We start from the raw sequence: 19,915 nt of genomic DNA, 5'->3' as shown, positions 1-19,915 counted from the left end.
CGAGCATGAATTTCTGTAGTGTAGCTGTCCTGAAAGAGAATGCTGGAAATACTAGATCGTTTATGTGGCTTTTGCATCCCTCTGGAGAAGAGGAGATGGCAGCTTAGTTAAAGTTTTTTAGTGTAGACATGCTAAGCCTCATGTTACTTGATGTTTGGCTTACCGGACTGTCCATTATGGTTTTTCCTTTTGTTATTAGAAAAGATGCTATATTGGTCTTTTCCAAAGAAGCAGCATTTCCCTTATTATATGCTCAACAAATAATGCAGTGAAGCCTCAGAATTGCCTATGGCAGGGGTTTGTTCTAGTCTTGCTAAAGAGTACAGCAACGTATGGTTTAAAGCTACCTTTTAAAACCACTGTAACGAAGTTACATTTGAAAGGAGAAGTGAATTCTGGAGGTCACTATGTTCAGAGGTTTCATATTATGGAGGTAAATGAAGTTCTTGATGGCATTAATAGAATTAATGTAACTAGCAGCTCCTATAACAGTATTTGTATGTTGATACTGTATAAATACTGCATTTATGGAAAAATAATTGGGAAGTTTGAGGTCTTGGTTTAATTTTTTAGTTTGACCTTGAAAAACATTCCCAGATGGAGAGAGTTAAACGAGTCCAGCTTTGAAAGAGGAACATATGAATCATGGTTGCTAGGCTTTTCCTTGTGAGGCACGGCTGTACATCTACAGTGAAGTATTTCAGAAAGTAATCTTTAAACTTAGTGCATTTGGAATGACACTGGTGAAATACTATAAACTTCATTAGACTTTTAAATACAGAATTTACATGTCATTAAATGAAATAGGTATAAAGGATTAGACTTTAGAATATCAACTGCCAGACTTGTGAAGTTTCATAAGCGGTTGAGGGGGAGACAGAGAAATTAGGCGTCCGTCTTCTACTCTTGGTACGTACTTCTTACATAAGTTTTGTTAAACTATTCTGTATATTATTTTCTAACCACTTGCGTGCTCTGATTTGTCATTCCCATAAGAGTGCCACATAAGTGTTTGCCCCACTGGAGCACAGGAACAGAAATAAGATCTCCCTGAAACCTGCTTTTGCTCTGCTCAACTAAAATGACAGTGAAACACCTTAAACGCGTGGGGCCTTACCTGCCTAACACTGAGGCTCCTGGGTTGGGAAGTGTGCATTCAGGTCTCTTGCAGTTGTCTTAACTGACGTTGGTTGGATCAGCCTCCTTACAATTTCAAACCTGTTGTTAAAACTAATGTTCAAGTCTCTGACGTACTGATACTACTTTTTGCACACTGGGATCTTGCCTGTGGCCCATCTCGTGTTTCTGCAGTGCTCAGCGTACTCAGGTTCCAGCATCATTTGGGGCCCTATGGGTTTCTCTAACAAAAGGATTTGATTGTATCTATTTTAAATAAATGGTTTGATAATAAAAAAGCTATAGTTTATTTTACCTCATATGAGAAAACAGAAGGAATTGCATTTAGGGCTCTAACCTTCACTCTTGCTGGTTACATTTAGATGCTGCTCTATTGTAAGTACTGTGGGGTAGAAGATCATTTACATTGATTTGTGTGATCTGGCTAGAGTTTTGTGTGTGACGTCCTTTGAAATCAGGGTTGTGATTTTGGGTGTGCAGCAAATCCTTTTTTCTGTGTCAAGTGGTTTTACTCTTAGAGTGGTTCTTTATGAGTTTGTGTATTTCCTAGTATTTTGCCATTACTTTCTGTCACTTGGAGCTTTGATTTTGAAACGCTGAAGATGTGCTTCACAGTGCAAAGGACACTCGTAAATTGCTCGGGTTACTTGTGATGCCTACACTGAAATAAGAAAACATTTTTGTTTACATCAGTTTCTGCCAGTTTGTTTTGCTTGTTTAAAATTGCAGCACTGTATTGCCAGCAAATATTCATAAAAGGGTACTTAAATAGAGTGAGCATGATGTCTCAGACTAGTGTCAAGGAGTGCTTTATCTTGCAAGAGACACAGAAGCAGGCAATCCTTTTCTCATGTCAGCGATTTCTCCCCTCTGTTCTGTGCAAGCTGGTGTAAAGTCTGCGAATCCAGTGTTGTCTGAAAGGTACAGTTATGAGAGCAGGTTACAAGGTGTGGATTTATAGTTCGTTAGACATTCTACAGTAGTAGCCTGTCCATGCACTATTAACAATGTAAATAGCAGATAGTGCGCATTGTTATTGTCCCATTCATCATGGTGTATTAGCAGTCCAATGCAAGTCACCCTGGAGTATTTGCTTGCCATGTGGAAGCTTTTTTTATGCAGGCATGCCCGAAGAGCTCCTGAATGAAATACTAGTAGTGACGTTTAAGTTTATGCTTTTTGGTTTTCCTTACCTAGCTTAATATTACATCAGAGAAAGTAGATATTGGAAAATAGAAGTTTATTATTCCTATCTGATTCCCTCCCCCGCATATATTTACTAATTTTGCCTAGTTTGCAGTGTTAGGTATGCCTGAGGTCTTAATACCTTTTTTATTTATAAATACCATAAATAAGCAAGTGTCTACTTAATGAAGAGCAAATCAGATTAATTAATTATTTATTTAATGTGACCTTGGTTGCAAAAAGGTGCCTGTGACTTCAACGAGTGTAGCTCTGATCTATCACAGCCACGTCAGATGTCCATCATTACTGTATTTGCGTCCAACTGCAAAATCCAGTTGCAGCTGTTATTGCAGGTTATTAATAAGCTGTTATTGCTTAACTTTAATGTTTCACTGGTAAGGTGTTTTGGAAATCTGGAATAGACCTTATTTTTTAAAGAAAAGTAATTAAATTCTTACAGTGAAAGTACTACAAAGGGAGCCCTTAATTCTGGAAGCCATTTGGTGTGGATACGTTCTTTTGTCTGCCAGGAACAAAGTGGAGTCCGTAGGGCTCTACAGGGCTGACAGCGTCATTCTGCCACTGGTTACCTCGTGGTATAGCACATCCACTCTTAAAATGCAGTCCACCTGATTTATTTCATAAGTGGTGTTCCATCAATGGGCAAAAATATGGATGTTGTTAAAAACACACATAGGCAAATATAGTAGCTTTAAAACAAAACTCTGGGGTCAGTTCTAGCACAGTAGTAAATAAGTTTAACTTAATTTCTAGGTTGCTGTTAAGATAAATCTATCACTTGAGTATTTTTTTTAAAGTAAATTTTCCTAAGTCAGTTTTAAACCTTTAAACCATTAGCCACATGCTTGGCAATAATAAATTTATGCTATGTTGTCAGTTTCCTTTTTTTTTTTTTGGTCTTTTAATGAGTAACATTTTTAGTTATGTAAATGTAATATACCTGTAAGTTGTGTAGTAAATGTTGTATTCAATGCTCTAGTAGACTCTGAATGCAGTTTTAATTACAAAAGTATATTCTTAAGAAACTGTATTCTTAAAAACAAAATTGTAGAAACCGATTTTATTAGTAAACGTCTGCAAGTATGTGTGTTATCTCTGAAATCCACACATGCTCTGACATACTGTTATCTCTGTTCCTCTCTCTTATATAGCTGTTACACAGATCTCTGGCAGCAGATGGCTGGACTATAATGCACTGTTAAACAAATAAAACCATTAGGCATGTAATACTGCCTGGTAAATGAGTGTGTGTTTAAAATGGTTTAAAAAAATTAAATAGAAAATAAAGTTCATTTTTTATTTCATTTAATGAAATAGGAATAAAATCCACCCCCCTTTCAGAATACATAAAACATCCCTCTTACATTGTGTTTGTCATTTGAAGTCAGTTTTTTTATTACATTCTTGCATCTGGTGTAAGATAATCAGTCCTAAATCAGTTTTCTAATAGATGTTTTCTACAAGTAATCGCTCATTTTGCATTTATCTTTGTAGGAAGATTTTTGCTTTTGTAATGCTACAGCACAAAATTATCTATTGCATTATATGCTGTTTTTCCTCATTTTCAAATTTGATACAAATGTATTAAAATTATGATTCAACACTAGTGTCATGGCTCTGTAATTAAACTGTTTTTCAATAATTGTCAGCAGCTGAGAGATGCCATTTTGTCTTTTTGTTTTTAGATATGCCAATATTTGGTCTTTGCCCGGCTCATGATGATTTCTATTTGGTGATGTGTAACCACTGTAATCAGGTCGTAAAACCACAGGCATTTCAATCACATTATGGTAAGTGCTTAACTATTTTTAATAATTAAGGGTGAGGTTAAATCAGGATTAAGCCTGGCAATTTTTTTTTTTAAATTGATGGTGCATAGATCATTACATTATAAATAATGTCAAAGAACATAACCTGTGTTTAATCATTTTATATACATTGTAATGCAGTTATGTCAAGATCTTGTTCCTTTTAATTTTTTATGCCTTTTTGAAGTGCTGCATACATACGGTTCAAATTTGAAATGACATATATATATATAGTGTATTTCACAGACAGTATGTGTAGTGTGTTTGTGTCTGTGTATGTCATTTCTTGTATATTTATACAAATTATTTTTACATAGGTTCTGTTACAGTGTGAACTGTGGACTGGAGCTAAAAGCTAAACTTACAGATTTTGTTGTAAAACATAGTATGTTTCCAATGGCCAGTAAGCTTATTTATTTTCAGAAGTATCAATTTATGTTTGTTTTACTGGTCAAATGGTTTTGTATATAAACTATGCTAGGAAGCTCTTGTTGTGTTGGTTGGTGTTAGCCAGTGTTTATAGAGGACTGAGAAAATGCGAAGTGCTGTGCAAGTTCATGTGCTCAGTTACTTCCTACAAACCTAACCCCGGGGGAGGTTGGCAGTTCTTTTTTTCACACTCCTCTCAAGACTAGAAATTAACTTCAAACAATTTCATGCCAATATTTGGATAGGAGTTTTTTGGTATTCAGCCTTTTGTTTCTTGAGAAATTCAGGAGATGTTTTCTGACTGAGTGCTAATAAAAGGAGATGGACAGAGCATTTTCTGAACTCCTCCTCCTTCCTCCTGTGTGTGCCTATCTGTACGTGTTTTTTCTAGGCCAGTGCATCTACTGATTGCCTCAGTGTTTAAAAGCATAGGAGATGCTGGATATGGGCAGGGAAGCCTCTTCCAGTGTTGAAAACAAGGGATAACTTTTCTTGCATCTTAAATAATCCAGCCCTTTGGCAAGAAAAGATACACTTGCTTCTGCTGCTTTCTTGAGACTGGGAAAGGGTCTTCCTATGCTGCGCAGACTGTGAACTTCTTATCCTTTCCAGATCTTGCTTGTTTGTTTTTGTGTTATAATGCCTTATGGATTATACCCCTACCCTTGCGGCTGGACTCTGCAGTTCTGTCAGAGTGTGACTTGCAGGAGAATCTGAATAGGTTTTGTGACATAATTCTTATTAGTTATGCTGTGGATGGCAGTACTAATGATTTTTTTTAAAAAAAAAAAAACAACCCTACATTTTGTGGACTCCAGAGCTGTATGGAGCCAGAAGAAAAGGGTATCAGCATTTCTTACTCTGGTTGTTGTAAGACCTTGTATCAGCCAGGAACAAGTCCACCCCTTGCCAGTGTGATTCCTCACCTGTCACTGAACATCAGTTTGGGATGTACAGTAAGTCCTTCTAAAATATCACATCAAATTGATTCTGGCAGTTAAAAATAAATTTATGGGGGAGGACTGGATGGTACCCAGTTCTGAGTGTTGGCATATTGAATCTTCCATCTTGAGGTCAGTAATATGGAAGTGGTTCAGGTTGGCAGTGATGGAGAGCTATGGATATCTGCAGACGCTTTGGGTTGTCTTTCTGAAGTGTGCAGGTGATCTCCAAATACTGTCTGGCAAACAGGTATATGTACTGTAGAATCCAGTAGTGTAGTTGTTGGCATGACAGCCTTACGGACAGATTGAAGAAGTAGTTCAAGAACTGAATAGGTACACCATTGCCTTTTGACCATGGACATGAAAACACGGGGTGTTGTAATGCTGCTTGTACCAGTGTTAAATTTGTTATGTGAAGTCAATTCAAACTCTTCTGTAAGCAGTGCTTGCAATTTAAAATGGGCAGAGTGAAGGGGGAAGCACAAAATGAAGGTATGGAAAATTATGTTAAAAAAAACCAACAAAAAGCTAAACTAAAATAATGTTCCTATTCTGCATCACGTTGTAGGAGCGTGATCTCTAAACATGAAACTTTCTCAAATGTAAACCTTACATTAGTGACAGATTCATATTTTGAGAAAGATGTAGATGGAGGGGATGGAAATGATGAGGTTATTCTTAGTATTTCTTAAGCCCATTCTGAACAATGAGGACGCTCAGCAAGGGCTGCAGCGTGCAGAGGAAGCAGGCGGGGTCATTCTGATGAGAAAAACAGGCTTGGGTGGGGTGAACGTCATTAAAAGGACCTTAGTTCGCCAAACTAATAGCCTCAGAAAGGTAAGAAGGCTGACTTGGTGATTTTATGTAGCACTAGCTCTCACTGCTTTTTATCAGCCTTCACATTCTTGAAATCCTAATACAGTTGTCCCTCGTTTTAGCAAACTGAATGTGAAAGCTGATAAATATGGCAGGTGATTGATTACCAGGCAATGGTGGGGGCTTTTTAACACTGTGTACTTCAGGAGAAGGAAATTGCTGAAGTCTTCAAAACATATAGTTCTTTTAAAACAAAAAGTATGCTATCGTGATAACAAGAAAGTAAAACACTCTTTGGATTCATCACAATCAGTTTGCCCAGCATTACATCTTTTATTTGTGGCATTATTTCAGGGATTGATACAGGAGAAGTTACTTGAACAAGTTCTGAAAAATTGCAGTGCATCAGTGAAGCTGTACCTTTTTGTGATGTTCTTAGGATCTGTTATTTTTAATTGTTACCAAAGAAATATTAATTTCTTAACATATTCTACAGCTTCTGGTGGTATGTGTTGCTTGTACTTGGTGTTCTTTGAAACTTGTCATGTGGGATTTTATTTTCTCTAGTATTAGAATATACTCTTTTTAAATGTCACTTTTGTCAAAGGAAGGCTAAACAAACTATTAGCTAAACCTAATGTGAGCTAATTAATTTCTTCCAAAGCATACTTGTGATAAACTACTTAACTAGGTAGGCTGAAAGGGCATTGCAGGACATATGCTGGCTTTTTTTCCTGGACTACAAGTAGTCAGAAATAATTTCAATGTAACCTTATTTATCAGAATATCTGACCTTTTTAGTAAAATACTTCATTGATACAAATCACAGATTTCTGCGTGGGACTGATACTTTTATATTTCGTGCGTTTGTCTAGAAGGGATACTAATTCAAAATTAAATACAGCTTTCTGAGGCAATCTAAGCGTGCATTTGGAGTGTGAATTGCCATTTTAAAAATGTATTCTTAACTGTTGATGTATATACTACTGCTGATTTCTAAAATTCGGTGACATATTTGGTATGCAGAACACCACGTGTAGGTTAGTTTTTAAAAACAATCCAGTATAATGAGATATCTGAAATCTGCTTGTGGTATTCCTTCTAGCTTGTGTGCAGCAGCTGACTGTCAGAACACTCAAATGGCTTTACCCACTTGGCCTAGGGTGGCAGTGATGGCAGGGATCTGGTGGGGCAAGAGCAGGCTAGTCAGCCAAGGAGGAATTGTTGCAAGACAAACTGCTTGTCCAGCCCCACAAATGGAGCAGCTGAGATCTGACAGAACAGAGGGTTTAAGTCTCTTATTGCTAGTATTCTTGGTGATGCTTTTTGAGTGATTATGCTTGCATGGTATCAGTGTTTTCCTTGGATGGCTCAAGATCAATTCAGAGGTGAAAGACGGAAAAAAGGTAAAATGTTCAGGCATTCAGTCTTGTGGGTGGAGCACCTGAGACTGCTTATCACAGTGACCCGTTCTGAGAAAACACAGTATTTTTCTCTGGCCTGTAGTATTTCTTTACACTGGATGATTGTGTGCCAGCCTCTCCAACTTCGTGCCACAGACTCTCCCTCTGTGTTTAAATCAGGTATATTTCTTAAGTCCCTGCAGTTTCCTCTCTTAATATATAAATTGTTACAGAAAAATGACTTTGCTGTCTGTCAAATTGCTAACTGTCACGCTCCTCAAGAGAGCGGGATGTGCCTGTGTCCTTTTATTTCCTCTCTCTCCTTCCCACAAAACCGTGCTAGGTATGGTTCTCATGCTGCACCGAAAGGTTGCTCTTTGAGGAAGCCATTGTTGACAGTTGTTTCAGCTTGTTCGTGGAAACCCTGAAGTGATGTGGTTTTTGGCCCATGTGACCTTTCATTGGTATTTCAGCCATCCCATGGGCTTATCGCATCTCCCTGTGGGTTATCGGCCTCCTGTCTGAGGAGGGCTGCTTCTCTGCACTGTCTGGGCTGCTTTGTGGGTCAGAGAGAGGGGATGGCTCAGCAGTGTGGCAGCAGCATCGGTGTACAGATGCGAGGTTTCTTCCTTCGAATTTTTCCTAGTTTTTTTGCAGAGGAGTTTGTTTCCTCTGCACCTTGGTTACTGTAAATACAAAGCAGAGATAAACTCTCAGCGGTAATAATGAAGGCTACCTGTAAAGCTTAAACTGCGAGTGTCTGAGTCATGTAGTGATTGTGAAAACCATTAATACACATGTTGGAAAGAGATGATGATGGTGTGTTGGGCTGTTGAGTCATTAAAAAGCTATGTCTAGTGTTTTGATTAACTTCCCTGGGTTTGGCATGCAGTGGCAAAGGTGAGTAACTACTGTGAGCTCTGCTTGCTGCTGCTGTGTGAGCTGGTGGGGAATCGCACACTTCAGTTTCCCATCAGTGCATGTTTAAACCTGAAGCGTAGGATTCGGAAACAGGGCAATAATACAGATTTGCCCACCTTTTGTGACTTCTAGGAGGTTGTGAGATTGGAACAGAGAATGTCATCACACAACCTTATACTCAACCTGGAGAGACTCAGAGGGCAGGTCCTCTGAAATGTTCATTTGCAGTACTTACTTGGGGCCATCCTGCAAGTCAGTGTAAGGGTCTCTCATGAATCTCCTTTGTCTAATTGTGTAACTGTACTCCCTCCTTCCTCAGCCAGTTCCCACACCCACCTTTAGTTAGGTTTGCTACTTTGGCTTGTCGTAAGGGTTTTTTGGTGGTGGTGTTCAGTGCTTGGATTTGGAGAGAAGGTGTGATGCTTGTGATTTTAATTTGGAAAAATGATGTGTTAACTATCCCTGCCAATATGATGTTGTATTTCGGATTTTATATCATATGTAATTTAAGTATTAAAGTCCCTGCAGAACCACATATTTCAGTTCTTCTGACTTAATACGAATTGAATAGAAATTTGTCCTACCCTCTTTCTGTTACCTCAAATTTGGTGGCAGCTAGTTGTTCTGAAAAGTCTGACATCAGAAGTTGCACTGATGTTGCTTGTTTAGAATAGAATAGGGTGTTTAGAATGGATTACAAAGTCAAAGATAAAGTGCCTGCACAAGGCAGCATTTCAAGCAGATAAGAAAAGAATGTACTGAATCTTGTTCCAAAGCCATTGGGACCTAAGGATTTGTTGCTTGGTTGGGGGTGGTTTTTGTGGGGTGGGGGGTCGGTGTATTTGAGGGGTTTTTTGAGGGTGGGGTTCTTCCTCCTAGAAGATAGTCTCAGCTCATCCACGTTTTGGAGGGATAAGCCTTCTTTATGGCCTGCATACTTTTGGCAGCAAACAATTTGTTTCAGTAATTAAGTGTCCACCGTTCGCTAATGTCTTTTTAAAGCAGGTGAAAACATTTTATATAAATCGTAAGAATTTTCTTGGGTATCAGTAATCTTCTCTAGTAGTCTAATAACCAAAATAAAACTTGAATATTATGTGGTGTGTCACAGATGTGCTGAAGTAATCTGCCAAGCATATTGCCAAACGTGCACAGGTGGCATTTGGCATATTATGGCTTGAGTTAATGTATATGATTTAACAAATTATCGTTGGCAGCTTCAGCAGCTTCTGTTTAAATACACAGTCCTCTCACAGTAGTTCATACAGTCCAGATTCCAGCAGTGGGATCTTAGTCTCTGGGTCCAGAAACAACTAGTTTAATTTCTTGGCAGAGATTTGTGAAATTCTGTAGCTTTTGCAAGAATCATCTTGGCGTATTCCCAGAAGGAAATGGGCTCAGAGGTCAGCACAGGATTAATTTCAGAGAAAAAAAAAAAAAAAAACAGTTTTGGCTGTTTATTTAGTTATTTTTAAATGATGCATCATTAAATAATAAAGTATTACCACCTGGAAAGAAACTCTGTAAATATATTTCAGGCTTTGAAATGTGTACCCCAAAGCTGAATACCGAATGTGCCATGTAGATTTTAAGGAGCAGTGAAGTTAGGTGCTGTGGTTAACTGTGACATCACAGATGGTTCATGTGCGGAAGGGTATTTCTGTAAGCGTAATGGCTGTGGTCTTTGTTTATTACATGAAAGCATAGGGAGTCTGTCTGAGAAGTTGATGGCAGTTTTGTAGTAAAACTTCCTCCTGTTTTTGTGGGTATGTGGATTTGTCAAGCTCTGGTAGAAGACTTGAAGCAGTTTTAGGTATCGGCTAACAAAAAAGGTGCTGTTCAGCTTCAGATTTAAAGAAATTCATTGTTCAGTTTACTGCTTGCCATGTAACTCACGTTATTCTACCTCTGCAGCGCTGTGTGTGCCACAACACTATAAACTTGAAGTGCTTTGGGTGTGCTTTTGGCTTTTCTTACCCTTGGTTTGCATGAATCGAATTTCATGCTGTTCTGCCATAGCAGAAGACCTACATGCAGAAATGCTTATGGCTTCTTACTGGCTGAAGAGTGAATTTTTATTTTATTATTCTATTCTTACTAAAATGATAATTTAAACCAAGTCTAACATAACAAAATTATACAAGGGTTCCATGAAAACTGCTCCTTTGTAGTGATCTCGTTGCTAGGTATTTGGAAACTAGGACTGACTGCTCCCTTTTCAAGGTAAACATTGACAAGGGAAGAACAAGTGGAAAGGAAGAAAGACAAAGATATTTGTCTCTGGGGAAAAAGAGAAAGCAGTGCCACATTCACTGTCACTTACAGAAACAGTTGTTCAGCAAGAGGGAGAAAGTATGTTGATCAATAGATTGGAGTAAGATCTGGAGAGAACAAGTAGTTCTAATAAAAAGTAGCTGTTGAGTGTGTTTGACTACAGCTTCACTTCGGAAGAAGCCAGCTGGGACAGTTGAATCAGGTCTACAATTAAAAATTACTGACAGCAAGAGAGTTCACAGATCTAAAAGTCAATATTAAGTTTCATCATTCAGAACTCATTCTGAATGATGAAACGGTACGTGGAGCAGAACACAGCTCTCATAACCATCGTTTCAGATTTTCTGCAAGTTCAGGGAAGGCCGTTCTGCATCAGCTTATGTGTTCCACATCCTTGGAAGGTTTCCTTCCCAGCTAAAAGGGCTCTTTCTAATGCCTAAGCCACTCCTTCAGGCTGGAGCCTAGCCAGAGGAGGTGGCACGCATTGCTAGGGCAGGCCGTGGGCACGCAGGGCTTGGCGTGCAGCCCTGAGCTGAGTGCAGAAGAATGAAGCTGCAACCTGTTTAAGAGCCGGAGAGGTGGAAGAAGCCTGAATTGGAGTGAAAAAAGGGCAGGATTTATGCTATTGTGGAGGAGAGCTGGGAGTGTGTCAGAGCCATCGTGATGTGAACTTGGTGGTGGAGGGTGGGGTTAGAAGTAGTTCAATTTCAATACCTAACCACACGCAGATCAATTATTTATAAGGACTTCCTCATTTATTTGGGGGAGAGAAGTATGTGTTCTTACGAATTGTGTGGATTATTCCAAGAACTGCAAACCTCAGATGAACGCCACAGCACTTCATGATTCCGGGGAGAAGTGTTCTGGGAAGCTTGCAAAACAATGTCCAGTATTGAACTGTCACGAAGAAAATAGTTTGGGTTGGGTTTTTTGCCTTTTTTTTTTTTTTTTTTTTATGGAAGCACATAGTTTCAAGTTGCACAGACTGTACCCTCTCATGCCACCAGCCAGCTCTCAAACAACTGCTGCGTTTGGAAGAGAGAGGATTTGCACATAGTCTCTTTTTCTCTGCAAGCACAGCTACAAAGGTCAGATAAGAAATCTCATCAGTAACCATCAATTACATTAATTTTTTGGCCAAGTTACCACTGCTCGCAGCACAGAGCTGTGTGGCACCTGGCTGGGGCAGCAGTGCCCAGCTAGCGCAGGCAGGAGGACGGCAGCTTTGGCAGGGCTGGTTCAGCACAGCTAGAATTAAGTGGTTTGCAGTCTGGGTGTGTGTGTGTCGGAGGAGGGGAAAGAGAGGACATGGGGGAATAGCTAAAAAGGGAAATACAAAACAAAGAACTGAAGTAAAATACATATAAAAAAAAAAATGAAGACAATAAGGAGGAAGCTAAATAAGGAAGGTCAGAGAAAATGACCTTGCAGGAGGGAGGATGAAGGAGGTACAGTGCTGGTTTTATTAGTGTGTATTGAGGGGGAAAAGTGGAAGAAAGAAGAGGTTTAAGCAGAGCAAAACAAAGAAAAGCTTTTTCACTAGTTTTTCCTCTTAATGTTTTGGCAGCAATGTTATTAGCGTGGTTTGTGTAACGTTGTGGTATTCTTGGATTTTGCACATTTTGTTGGGTGGCAGAGGGAACAACAGTATGTCCTACTTGACATCTCTTCTGGTCCATCAAGAGATGGATATGTTTGTTTTCTTGTACATTGCTTTTACTGTTTCCTGATGGACTTAAGTTTATTTTTAAATTCTCATTTTCTGTATTCTAGTATTTTTTTGGAGAGTAGGATATACATGTGTCTTTCAGCAGCTTTTCCAGTGAGAGGAATGCCTACCAGTTCTCTACAAGTGGGGAGAAAAGGAGATGGAGTACTAGATGGAAGTTACCCATGCTGGACCTATGTAAAAGCAGTGTTTTGTAGGAATTCTTAATCTGCTGCCTCAGGAAAAGTGGGCAGCATTCTGAAAGCTCGGCTCTTATCTGCAGCAAATGGTAACCAGGTGTGTGTGTGAGAGTCACACTTTTGGGGAAAACTTGAGACTATTATTCTTACCAAACTAAAGAAATCAGTAACATTTTGGTTTTAGGCACAGCTACAAAGTAGCTGCTACTTCATTGACTTAGGCATTATGTCAAGTACTTTTCACCTGTTACTTATTTACTCATTTTGATCACCAGTTTGCTGGCTTTTTAAAAACAAACTTGCAGGTATTGACATGATGCTGCTTTGCTGGGTTTTTTTCTTCCGGGCAATGTGCTTGAAATCTGACATGTGATACACATAAAGTCTAGAAACTGTGTTTTTAAGATATTACCAGAAGAGGGAGTGTATAACACTTTGTATACCATGAAATCTGTAAGTTTATTGAGGAATAGCAATCAGTAGCGACATGCTTTATGTAATAAGTTAAAAAATTGCAGGCTGACGTTCACTTTCAAAAGAACACAATTAATGCCAACTTTTTAAGCTACTTACTACGCTTAATTCAGTTTAACACTAAATGTTTATATTCATGTAATGTAGATGGCCTTGAAGTCCATTCAGATGTTGTGTTCTGTCTACTTGTAACAAAGATGCAAACAATTTCTCAATGGCAGTCTTAGATTAGCTCTTGCAGTACCCATCTCTGTGAGAGCTCCATAACAATGTGAAACTTAAGAACAATTACAAATATATTTATAAAATGTAGAATATAACAACAAAGAAATAAATAGGGTATGAAATTTTACATGAATCTGTGGTACTATTATTGACTAAATAGGCCATCATTAGCTATCTCGGGCTGTAACAGCCAAAATACTCCCAAACCCTATTATCTGCTATTGATGAAACAAAAACATGATACAGTGCCTTGTACAGAATGTCAATATTTTTACTCTGTAATTTATGTTGATGTTCCTGCAGTTCGTGCAGCAGGACAACAGGCTAATCCTTCCAGCAACAGCAAAACAATGTAGGAGAAAAAGCCATCAGTGTGTCTAATGCGTAAACTCCTGATAAACTTTGCCTATTCTGCTGCATCATACTAATTCTGCAATGTCTGAGCACAGTGCTGGCCATAAAGCTTGCAATTACATTTTGTTTCCCCAGGTTTTATTAGAGAAAGAAGGGCCATCATCAAGAGATTCTTGTCCTCTTTTCTGTTCTCTGTTTCTCAGATAATGAGTTGCCCATGTTGGTATGAAACTCTCACTTTTTACACTTCTTTGTAAAGGATGCAATTAGACCAGACTCCTGGAGAGTTGAAGCAGTTCCTACATAACTTGAGTTTTCCCTCGTTGTGTGGCAAGGTTGTTAGAAGATCTTTAACTCACAGTTCTGTATAGAGTAGCTTTTCGAAAGGAAGCCTTCTCTTTTAGCCAGATCACCTTCTTCTGTTTCTGCTCCATAGGATTTTATTCCTCTGCCAGGCAGAAGCTGTATTGTGCCGTGTCCTCTATGTATGACCCCACTGGCTGCAAAGAACCTGTTTGTCGTGTCTGGCAGTGGGAAAAGCCCTGGTTTCTGCAGCGTGGTGTGGTTAATTCTGTGGGTTAGGTAGAAGGTGTACCCCTTTCTGTGAGCCCTTCCACCTTGAAGCCTGAAACTTTTAGATGTTTGTGGATTATTTGTAGAGCTGGATTTGAGCTGATCAGAAGTTTTGTGTGATATACTTTGGTAGTTTTAAGAGCTATTCATTATTGTCTGTAGATATTCACATGGCATCCGTGGCTCCTCTCCTTGCTAAGAGGATAAATGGCTGTGTCTCCTTTGTTAGTGCATGGCTGAAGTCTTCATTTGAGTTCAGAGGCTAAACATTTTGGTGTTCTGCTGCGTTGGGGTGGACTTAGTGAAGTAATTGTTTTCTTTCACTTTTCTAGATCGTAATGAGAAGCCTTACAGTACTCTGTAAGGCTCTGGCCCTTCTCATCATTGGCATGGGGCTAGCTAGCACTCATTTTCTTCAGTTTCATTTTGGCTTGCAGCCTCTGACAAGCCACACGTAACCATGTATATCCCTGGAAGCATGCCATGTTGGCCCTCTCCTGGCTTCTAAGGTCAAAGGAAAAGTTTTTAGGCTGCCACAGTTCAGTCCCCTCCCCATCATAGTGCCATGTACTCTTTGACCAAAGGTCATCATGTGGGTCACAAAGGTATCCACCAGCCACCTTCTAAAAATATCTGTGACTGCTTTGATAGCTCTAGAAATTACATAAACTTACATATCTGCGTCCTATTGCAAGGCTTGATGCTAACATCTTGCTTGTTGAGATTGAGAATAACAGCTAGCATCACTCTAGATTTGGTACTGACCAGTTCCTTTCTCAGTCCAACTCTCCGTAGGATCGATCAGTGTTCAGAATGAGGGTGGGTACTGACTGTTGGGACCATACTCATCACCTTCTGTGATGTACCCAGGGAAGCTGGAGGCTTGGCAGATAGTTAGGACGAGCTGAAAGCCCTGATGAGCTCCTGGGCCGCTTGCTATTTCCTCTGCCCTGTCCCAGTTGTCCAGGTGGCAGTGGTCCACAATAGCTGTGACTGTACGCTTGAAATCTGATGTACTAAATGTCTCTTTCTGGTTTTAGCCTCTGAAAATGGCATAAGTCTGTACAGAAGTCTTCACTGTGTGTATTCATGTGCTGTATGGGTAGCAGTTATATTTTATATTATGGTATAAACAAACACGTTGTGTAAGTGGAGTTGAAACTAAGGCATAAACTGCTGTCACTTGATTGTGCACCAACAAGCCTGTCAAGTTGTTCTTTTGTACTCTGTCATCCATTTTATTTTGGAGTCACACCACTTTTCTGAAAGCTGAGGAACTTCTAAGCATGCCCACTTGAAAAGAAAACACCAAAACCAGAAATCTTACCCGATATATTTGTGTTTTCTGTAGCACGTAAGGCACACTCCAAAGTTGCAGCTGCTAGAGAGAAAAATCCACTGATTTCAAAATGCATTGTCCCGTGGTTCTCAAGGTTCTGGAAATTTCATTCATGATGGTACTTTGGAGCACTTATTTCCATCTTTGGGGGGAAAAAAAAAGGCATACAAGGCTTTAAATATAAGTCAGTAGCACTTAATTTTATATGATTTTTGCCGCTCCCTTCGCTAAGGCTGGTTTCCTGGTGTCACATATCATATGGCAGGGTTCGTCCTATCCACCCCCTATAGCAAGCAGCAAAGTCGATTTTCCAAGTGACCACACTGGAGTTCTCGATTGATCAACTTTAAGAAGTTTGGTGTTGGCTCAAGGCCCATCATTCACTTCCTTCCAGGAAGAACAATAATAGTAGCCAGTAACCAAACAATCTCTTTAAAGCAAAATATTTACAACAAAATCATTTTAGACAGTACTAAATGTAAACATAAACAGGCTGCAGTGTAAGCAAGCGTAGCTTATGCAGTGTTGATATCAATCAGATGAAATTCCTTGCATGTCTGAATTTTTTATGTACCCCTCAAAACTTGTAGGATCTGGCCAGGTAATCATTCCTGCAGCTTACACCCCAGATCTTTGTCATCCCCAGTTGCTTCTTAGGCCTCCAGCCCGTTCCCTGGGATCAAGTCACACTTTAATTCTTCCTAGGCCTCGCTCTGTTAATTGCTAGCTTTGGCACATGGAGGCTTTTGGTTTGTGAGACTGTCAGGTCTTTGAACGGATGGGTTTGCTCTTTGTTACGGAGAGAGCAGATGGTGCGAAGGCTCGAACTGAGCGGTCAGGATTGGGGGAAAGGGCAGGAATCCTCTTTGCTGTGGCAGTATTAGCTTGCACCAGCCAGCTTAAAGTGATTGTGAAATTGGTGCCTGAGATTGCTGAATTTTGAGAAAGGATAAATGAGTTGTTTCATGTGCAGTGCAGATAATGAAGCTGGGTCATCCATGGCTTTGTCGTGTGTGTTTTGCCATTGCCTTTCCTTCCGTTGCAACACCTGCTGCTCTGCGCACATACATAGCTTCAGGTTTCATGTCATGTTTTGCTGGGTTTTTTTGGTTTGGTTGGTTTTTTTGGTTGTTTTGCATGCCAGTTTAATAAGACATAGGCATGTCACAGGCTGGATTGTACACGTGATAACTGACCAGTGATGCTCTTCCTGTCTGCCTTCCATGAGAGCACTAAGAGGTCCTACCTTTGCTGTCTGAATGGTGATTTTAATGGTAATGATAAACCTAGCATCTTTAGGACCTGCCTCAGCAGGAGGGTGAGAGGGTACACCATCTCAAATCCAGCTCTTTGGTTTTCTTCAAATCAACCTGATTTCTAAATACAGAACACTAAAATGTAGACAAGTGGAAGGAGACGTGGTAGAGCTGTATTTATCTCTCGCTTCACAAAAACCAGGCGAGAAAATACAATGTAAGTAAAACACTAAAAATTCTCTAGCCAATCTTAAAAATAATTTTTCTGGCAATGCAAGATGTGTAGAACACTTCAGGTTATAGAATGATTTTTCTTTTTTTTTGGCGTTTCTTAACATTCTGCAATACTTACTGATATTAGGGAGCTACTGTATGTGCGTGTATAGTGATAAGATCACAAATTATATAAATAACTTCTCATGTTACATGTGTTCAGCGAGAACATGAAGAAAGGAGGGAGTTGATATCATTCTTTACGTTGTCTTGGGTAGTAAGAAGCAAACTTCCTTGCATTGCAATGTTTTCAACACAATTCAAGTTGACGTTCTTGGATGATCTTGCAACACCAAAGACCTGGAAATTAGGTTCTGTGCAGCGATTCATATTAAACTACTTCTCTGTCTCCAGCCCTGCCTGCACTGTCCTTCTGATGTTAGAGCAGGGGTCTCATCACTTCAGCCTCGTTCCCTGGAAGCAAGCAGATTGCACAGGTGTATGTATCTGCACAAAGTATTACCACAGCTTGCAAGGCTGATTTTAGGCCTCTGAAATGTACTGAACTATACGCTGATGGTATAAGTGTTTATGTTGAATCTAATGTTGCTGGTGGTTTGGGGATATTTTTTTAAAAATCACTTTAAGTAGTGCTGATAGAAAATAAAACCTCTTGCGATATTTAGTACCAAGAGAACTTCCTAATTTCATTGCCTTATATAACAATTGTTTTTACTACATTAAGGAAAATTTTGCATTTGTCAGTGTACACTTGCAGCATGTGACTTAACTGTGGCACATGCACAGTCCATTTCAAGATGAAACCTCAAGAATATTTACTGTATAAAGTTACTTAGAAGCCTTTAGTTATTGGAAAATAGTAAATAAAAACAAACGCAGAGGTTGAGACAGTTGGCATATATGCTGCTACTATAACATAAGCAGGCATAAAATCCCGTTGCATTCTCTCTCTGCCATTGTGTGCCTTCCTGTGGGCCATTGCCATTTTCCCTCTGTGTCAATGTATCGTCATGCTTCTCCCTTCCATTCCAGCTCCTGCCTTGATGCCCAGCTGCTGGGATTTCTTAGTAGTTGGTTCTTTGTCCCCCCTTCTACTCAAAAGGAAGACAGCTTTCTTTATTGTTCCATGTGGGGATTAAATTTGCCTGATCTTAGTTTATTTGTGGAGCAAGCAACAAAACAGAAGTTACTTGCCCTCTTGGTCCTAAGATGAGAGTAGGCCAAATCAAAGACTAAAGAAAGAAAAATTCTAGTTTTTAAGAAGACAAATACATCAGTGCTAGTTTCCCACATAGTAGTTTAAAGTCAAGAATTTTGTGAACCACTAAAATCTGTTGGAGACTTACCCGGTTTTAATTACGGGTGTCAAGTAGAAGAGTATACAATAGAAACAAATCCTCCAGACACATGTATGCCTCTGGTACTAATTTTAGCGATGGAAGGAGATATGTTTTTAAAACAGCATAATCCAAGGAAATGTCTTTGTATTCCTGAGTTGTGCTTAACAATTAATAGGAAAGTGACATGAGCTGTCAACTTCTCTTGAAATCCAGAGCAAAAGAGGAGCTGATTGCTGTCTCATATTCTGAGTGCATAGACATGGGAGGGTTAGTATTTAGTATTTGTGGCTTAGGATTTTAGTATTTATTTCTAACCTTGTTAATGGGAGCAGCAGTCTCCAGGTTTCTGCGTTCCTTTAAAAAAAGAAAAAACAACTCGATCAAAACCCAACCTGCTGAAATGATGCTCTCTGCATCTGTTTAACCCTTCTTAATGAAAGTAATATACTAATACACAAAGGTGTTTGTACAAGCCAACTGCCTTTCCTCTTGGCAGCTTTTCATTTTAGTGAAAAAGTGATTTGCTTGGTGTTAAAGATGAATTTGGATGTAATTCGGTAAGTGTGGAAAGACCAGAAATTTTAGCTTTGGTTATGGTAATGTGAAACTAGCAAAAGCCACAAGCTGGTTTTTTCTGTTCTTTTTTTTTGTCAGCAGATAGACTGTAATTTTTATGAGTGATTACTTAGCAAATAGTCCAGAAATCAATAATTTGGTAAAAATTAGATTTTAACATGCATGCACTGGCTTTGGCTGGAAATCAGACCTTGACCTTCAAACCTTGGAGTCTGGAAACGGGATGTTGAGACCTATGTGGAAGTTCAGGACAGTAGATACTGAAGTGAATTTTTGCTGCTGAGGAAGCACACGACGAGTGTCCTGTGGTGCTCTGCCGGGGTGGCAGGACCCATGTCCCCTGAGCCGGCAGCTACCCATGGAGCTGCAGTTCTGGGATGCTGGGTGCCCCCAGGCTGAGTGATGCGGCCACAGGGAAACCGTCCCCATGTGGCTGGTGGGTGATGAGCATGTTTGCCAGAGGAACTTTTCTAGTGCCGCTGGCACGGGCCTGGCAGCTTGCTGCAGGACTCATAAGAGCAGCTGTGTGGGCCGCTGCCATGGCTGTATGCGACTGGTGCCAGCGCTGCCTCCGTGGCTGCGGTGCCCACGGTCAGCAGCAGGTTTGTAGGTAGACCTGAGGCTGGCTGAGAGGCCCGGGGGCCGCTGCTGGCCGCAGGGTGCTGAGGCTGGCCTGGAGCCCCAGCAGCGGTGCTGAG

General features: G+C 39.9%; 1 protein-coding gene across 6 annotated transcripts in view; it reads left to right on the top strand.

Annotated features, from left to right (window-relative positions):
- Positions 1-19,915, top strand: part of ATXN7 (ataxin 7) — an 89,649-nt gene that overhangs the window by 45,692 nt on the left and 24,042 nt on the right. For 3 of the 6 annotated variants that reach the window (XM_055806963.1, XM_055806962.1, XM_013303715.3), the window contains one exon: positions 4,029-4,133. The exons of 1 other annotated variant lie outside the window; for it this stretch is intronic. In XM_055806963.1, coding sequence (XP_055662938.1) covers positions 4,029-4,133 — 105 coding nt within the window. Of the gene's footprint in view, positions 1-3,515; positions 3,580-4,028; positions 4,134-5,514; positions 5,537-19,915 lie in introns of those variants that run through there. 2 more of the 6 variants (XM_027793393.2, XM_027793414.2) reach the window with 2 other exon arrangements.

The sequence above is a fragment of the Falco peregrinus genome, chromosome 5 (assembly GCF_023634155.1).
Source record: "Falco peregrinus isolate bFalPer1 chromosome 5, bFalPer1.pri, whole genome shotgun sequence".
Classification (NCBI taxonomy): Eukaryota; Metazoa; Chordata; class Aves; order Falconiformes; family Falconidae; genus Falco; species Falco peregrinus.
The sequence above is the reverse complement of the archived record's forward strand: the minus strand, read 5'-3'. Positions and strand labels throughout refer to the sequence as shown.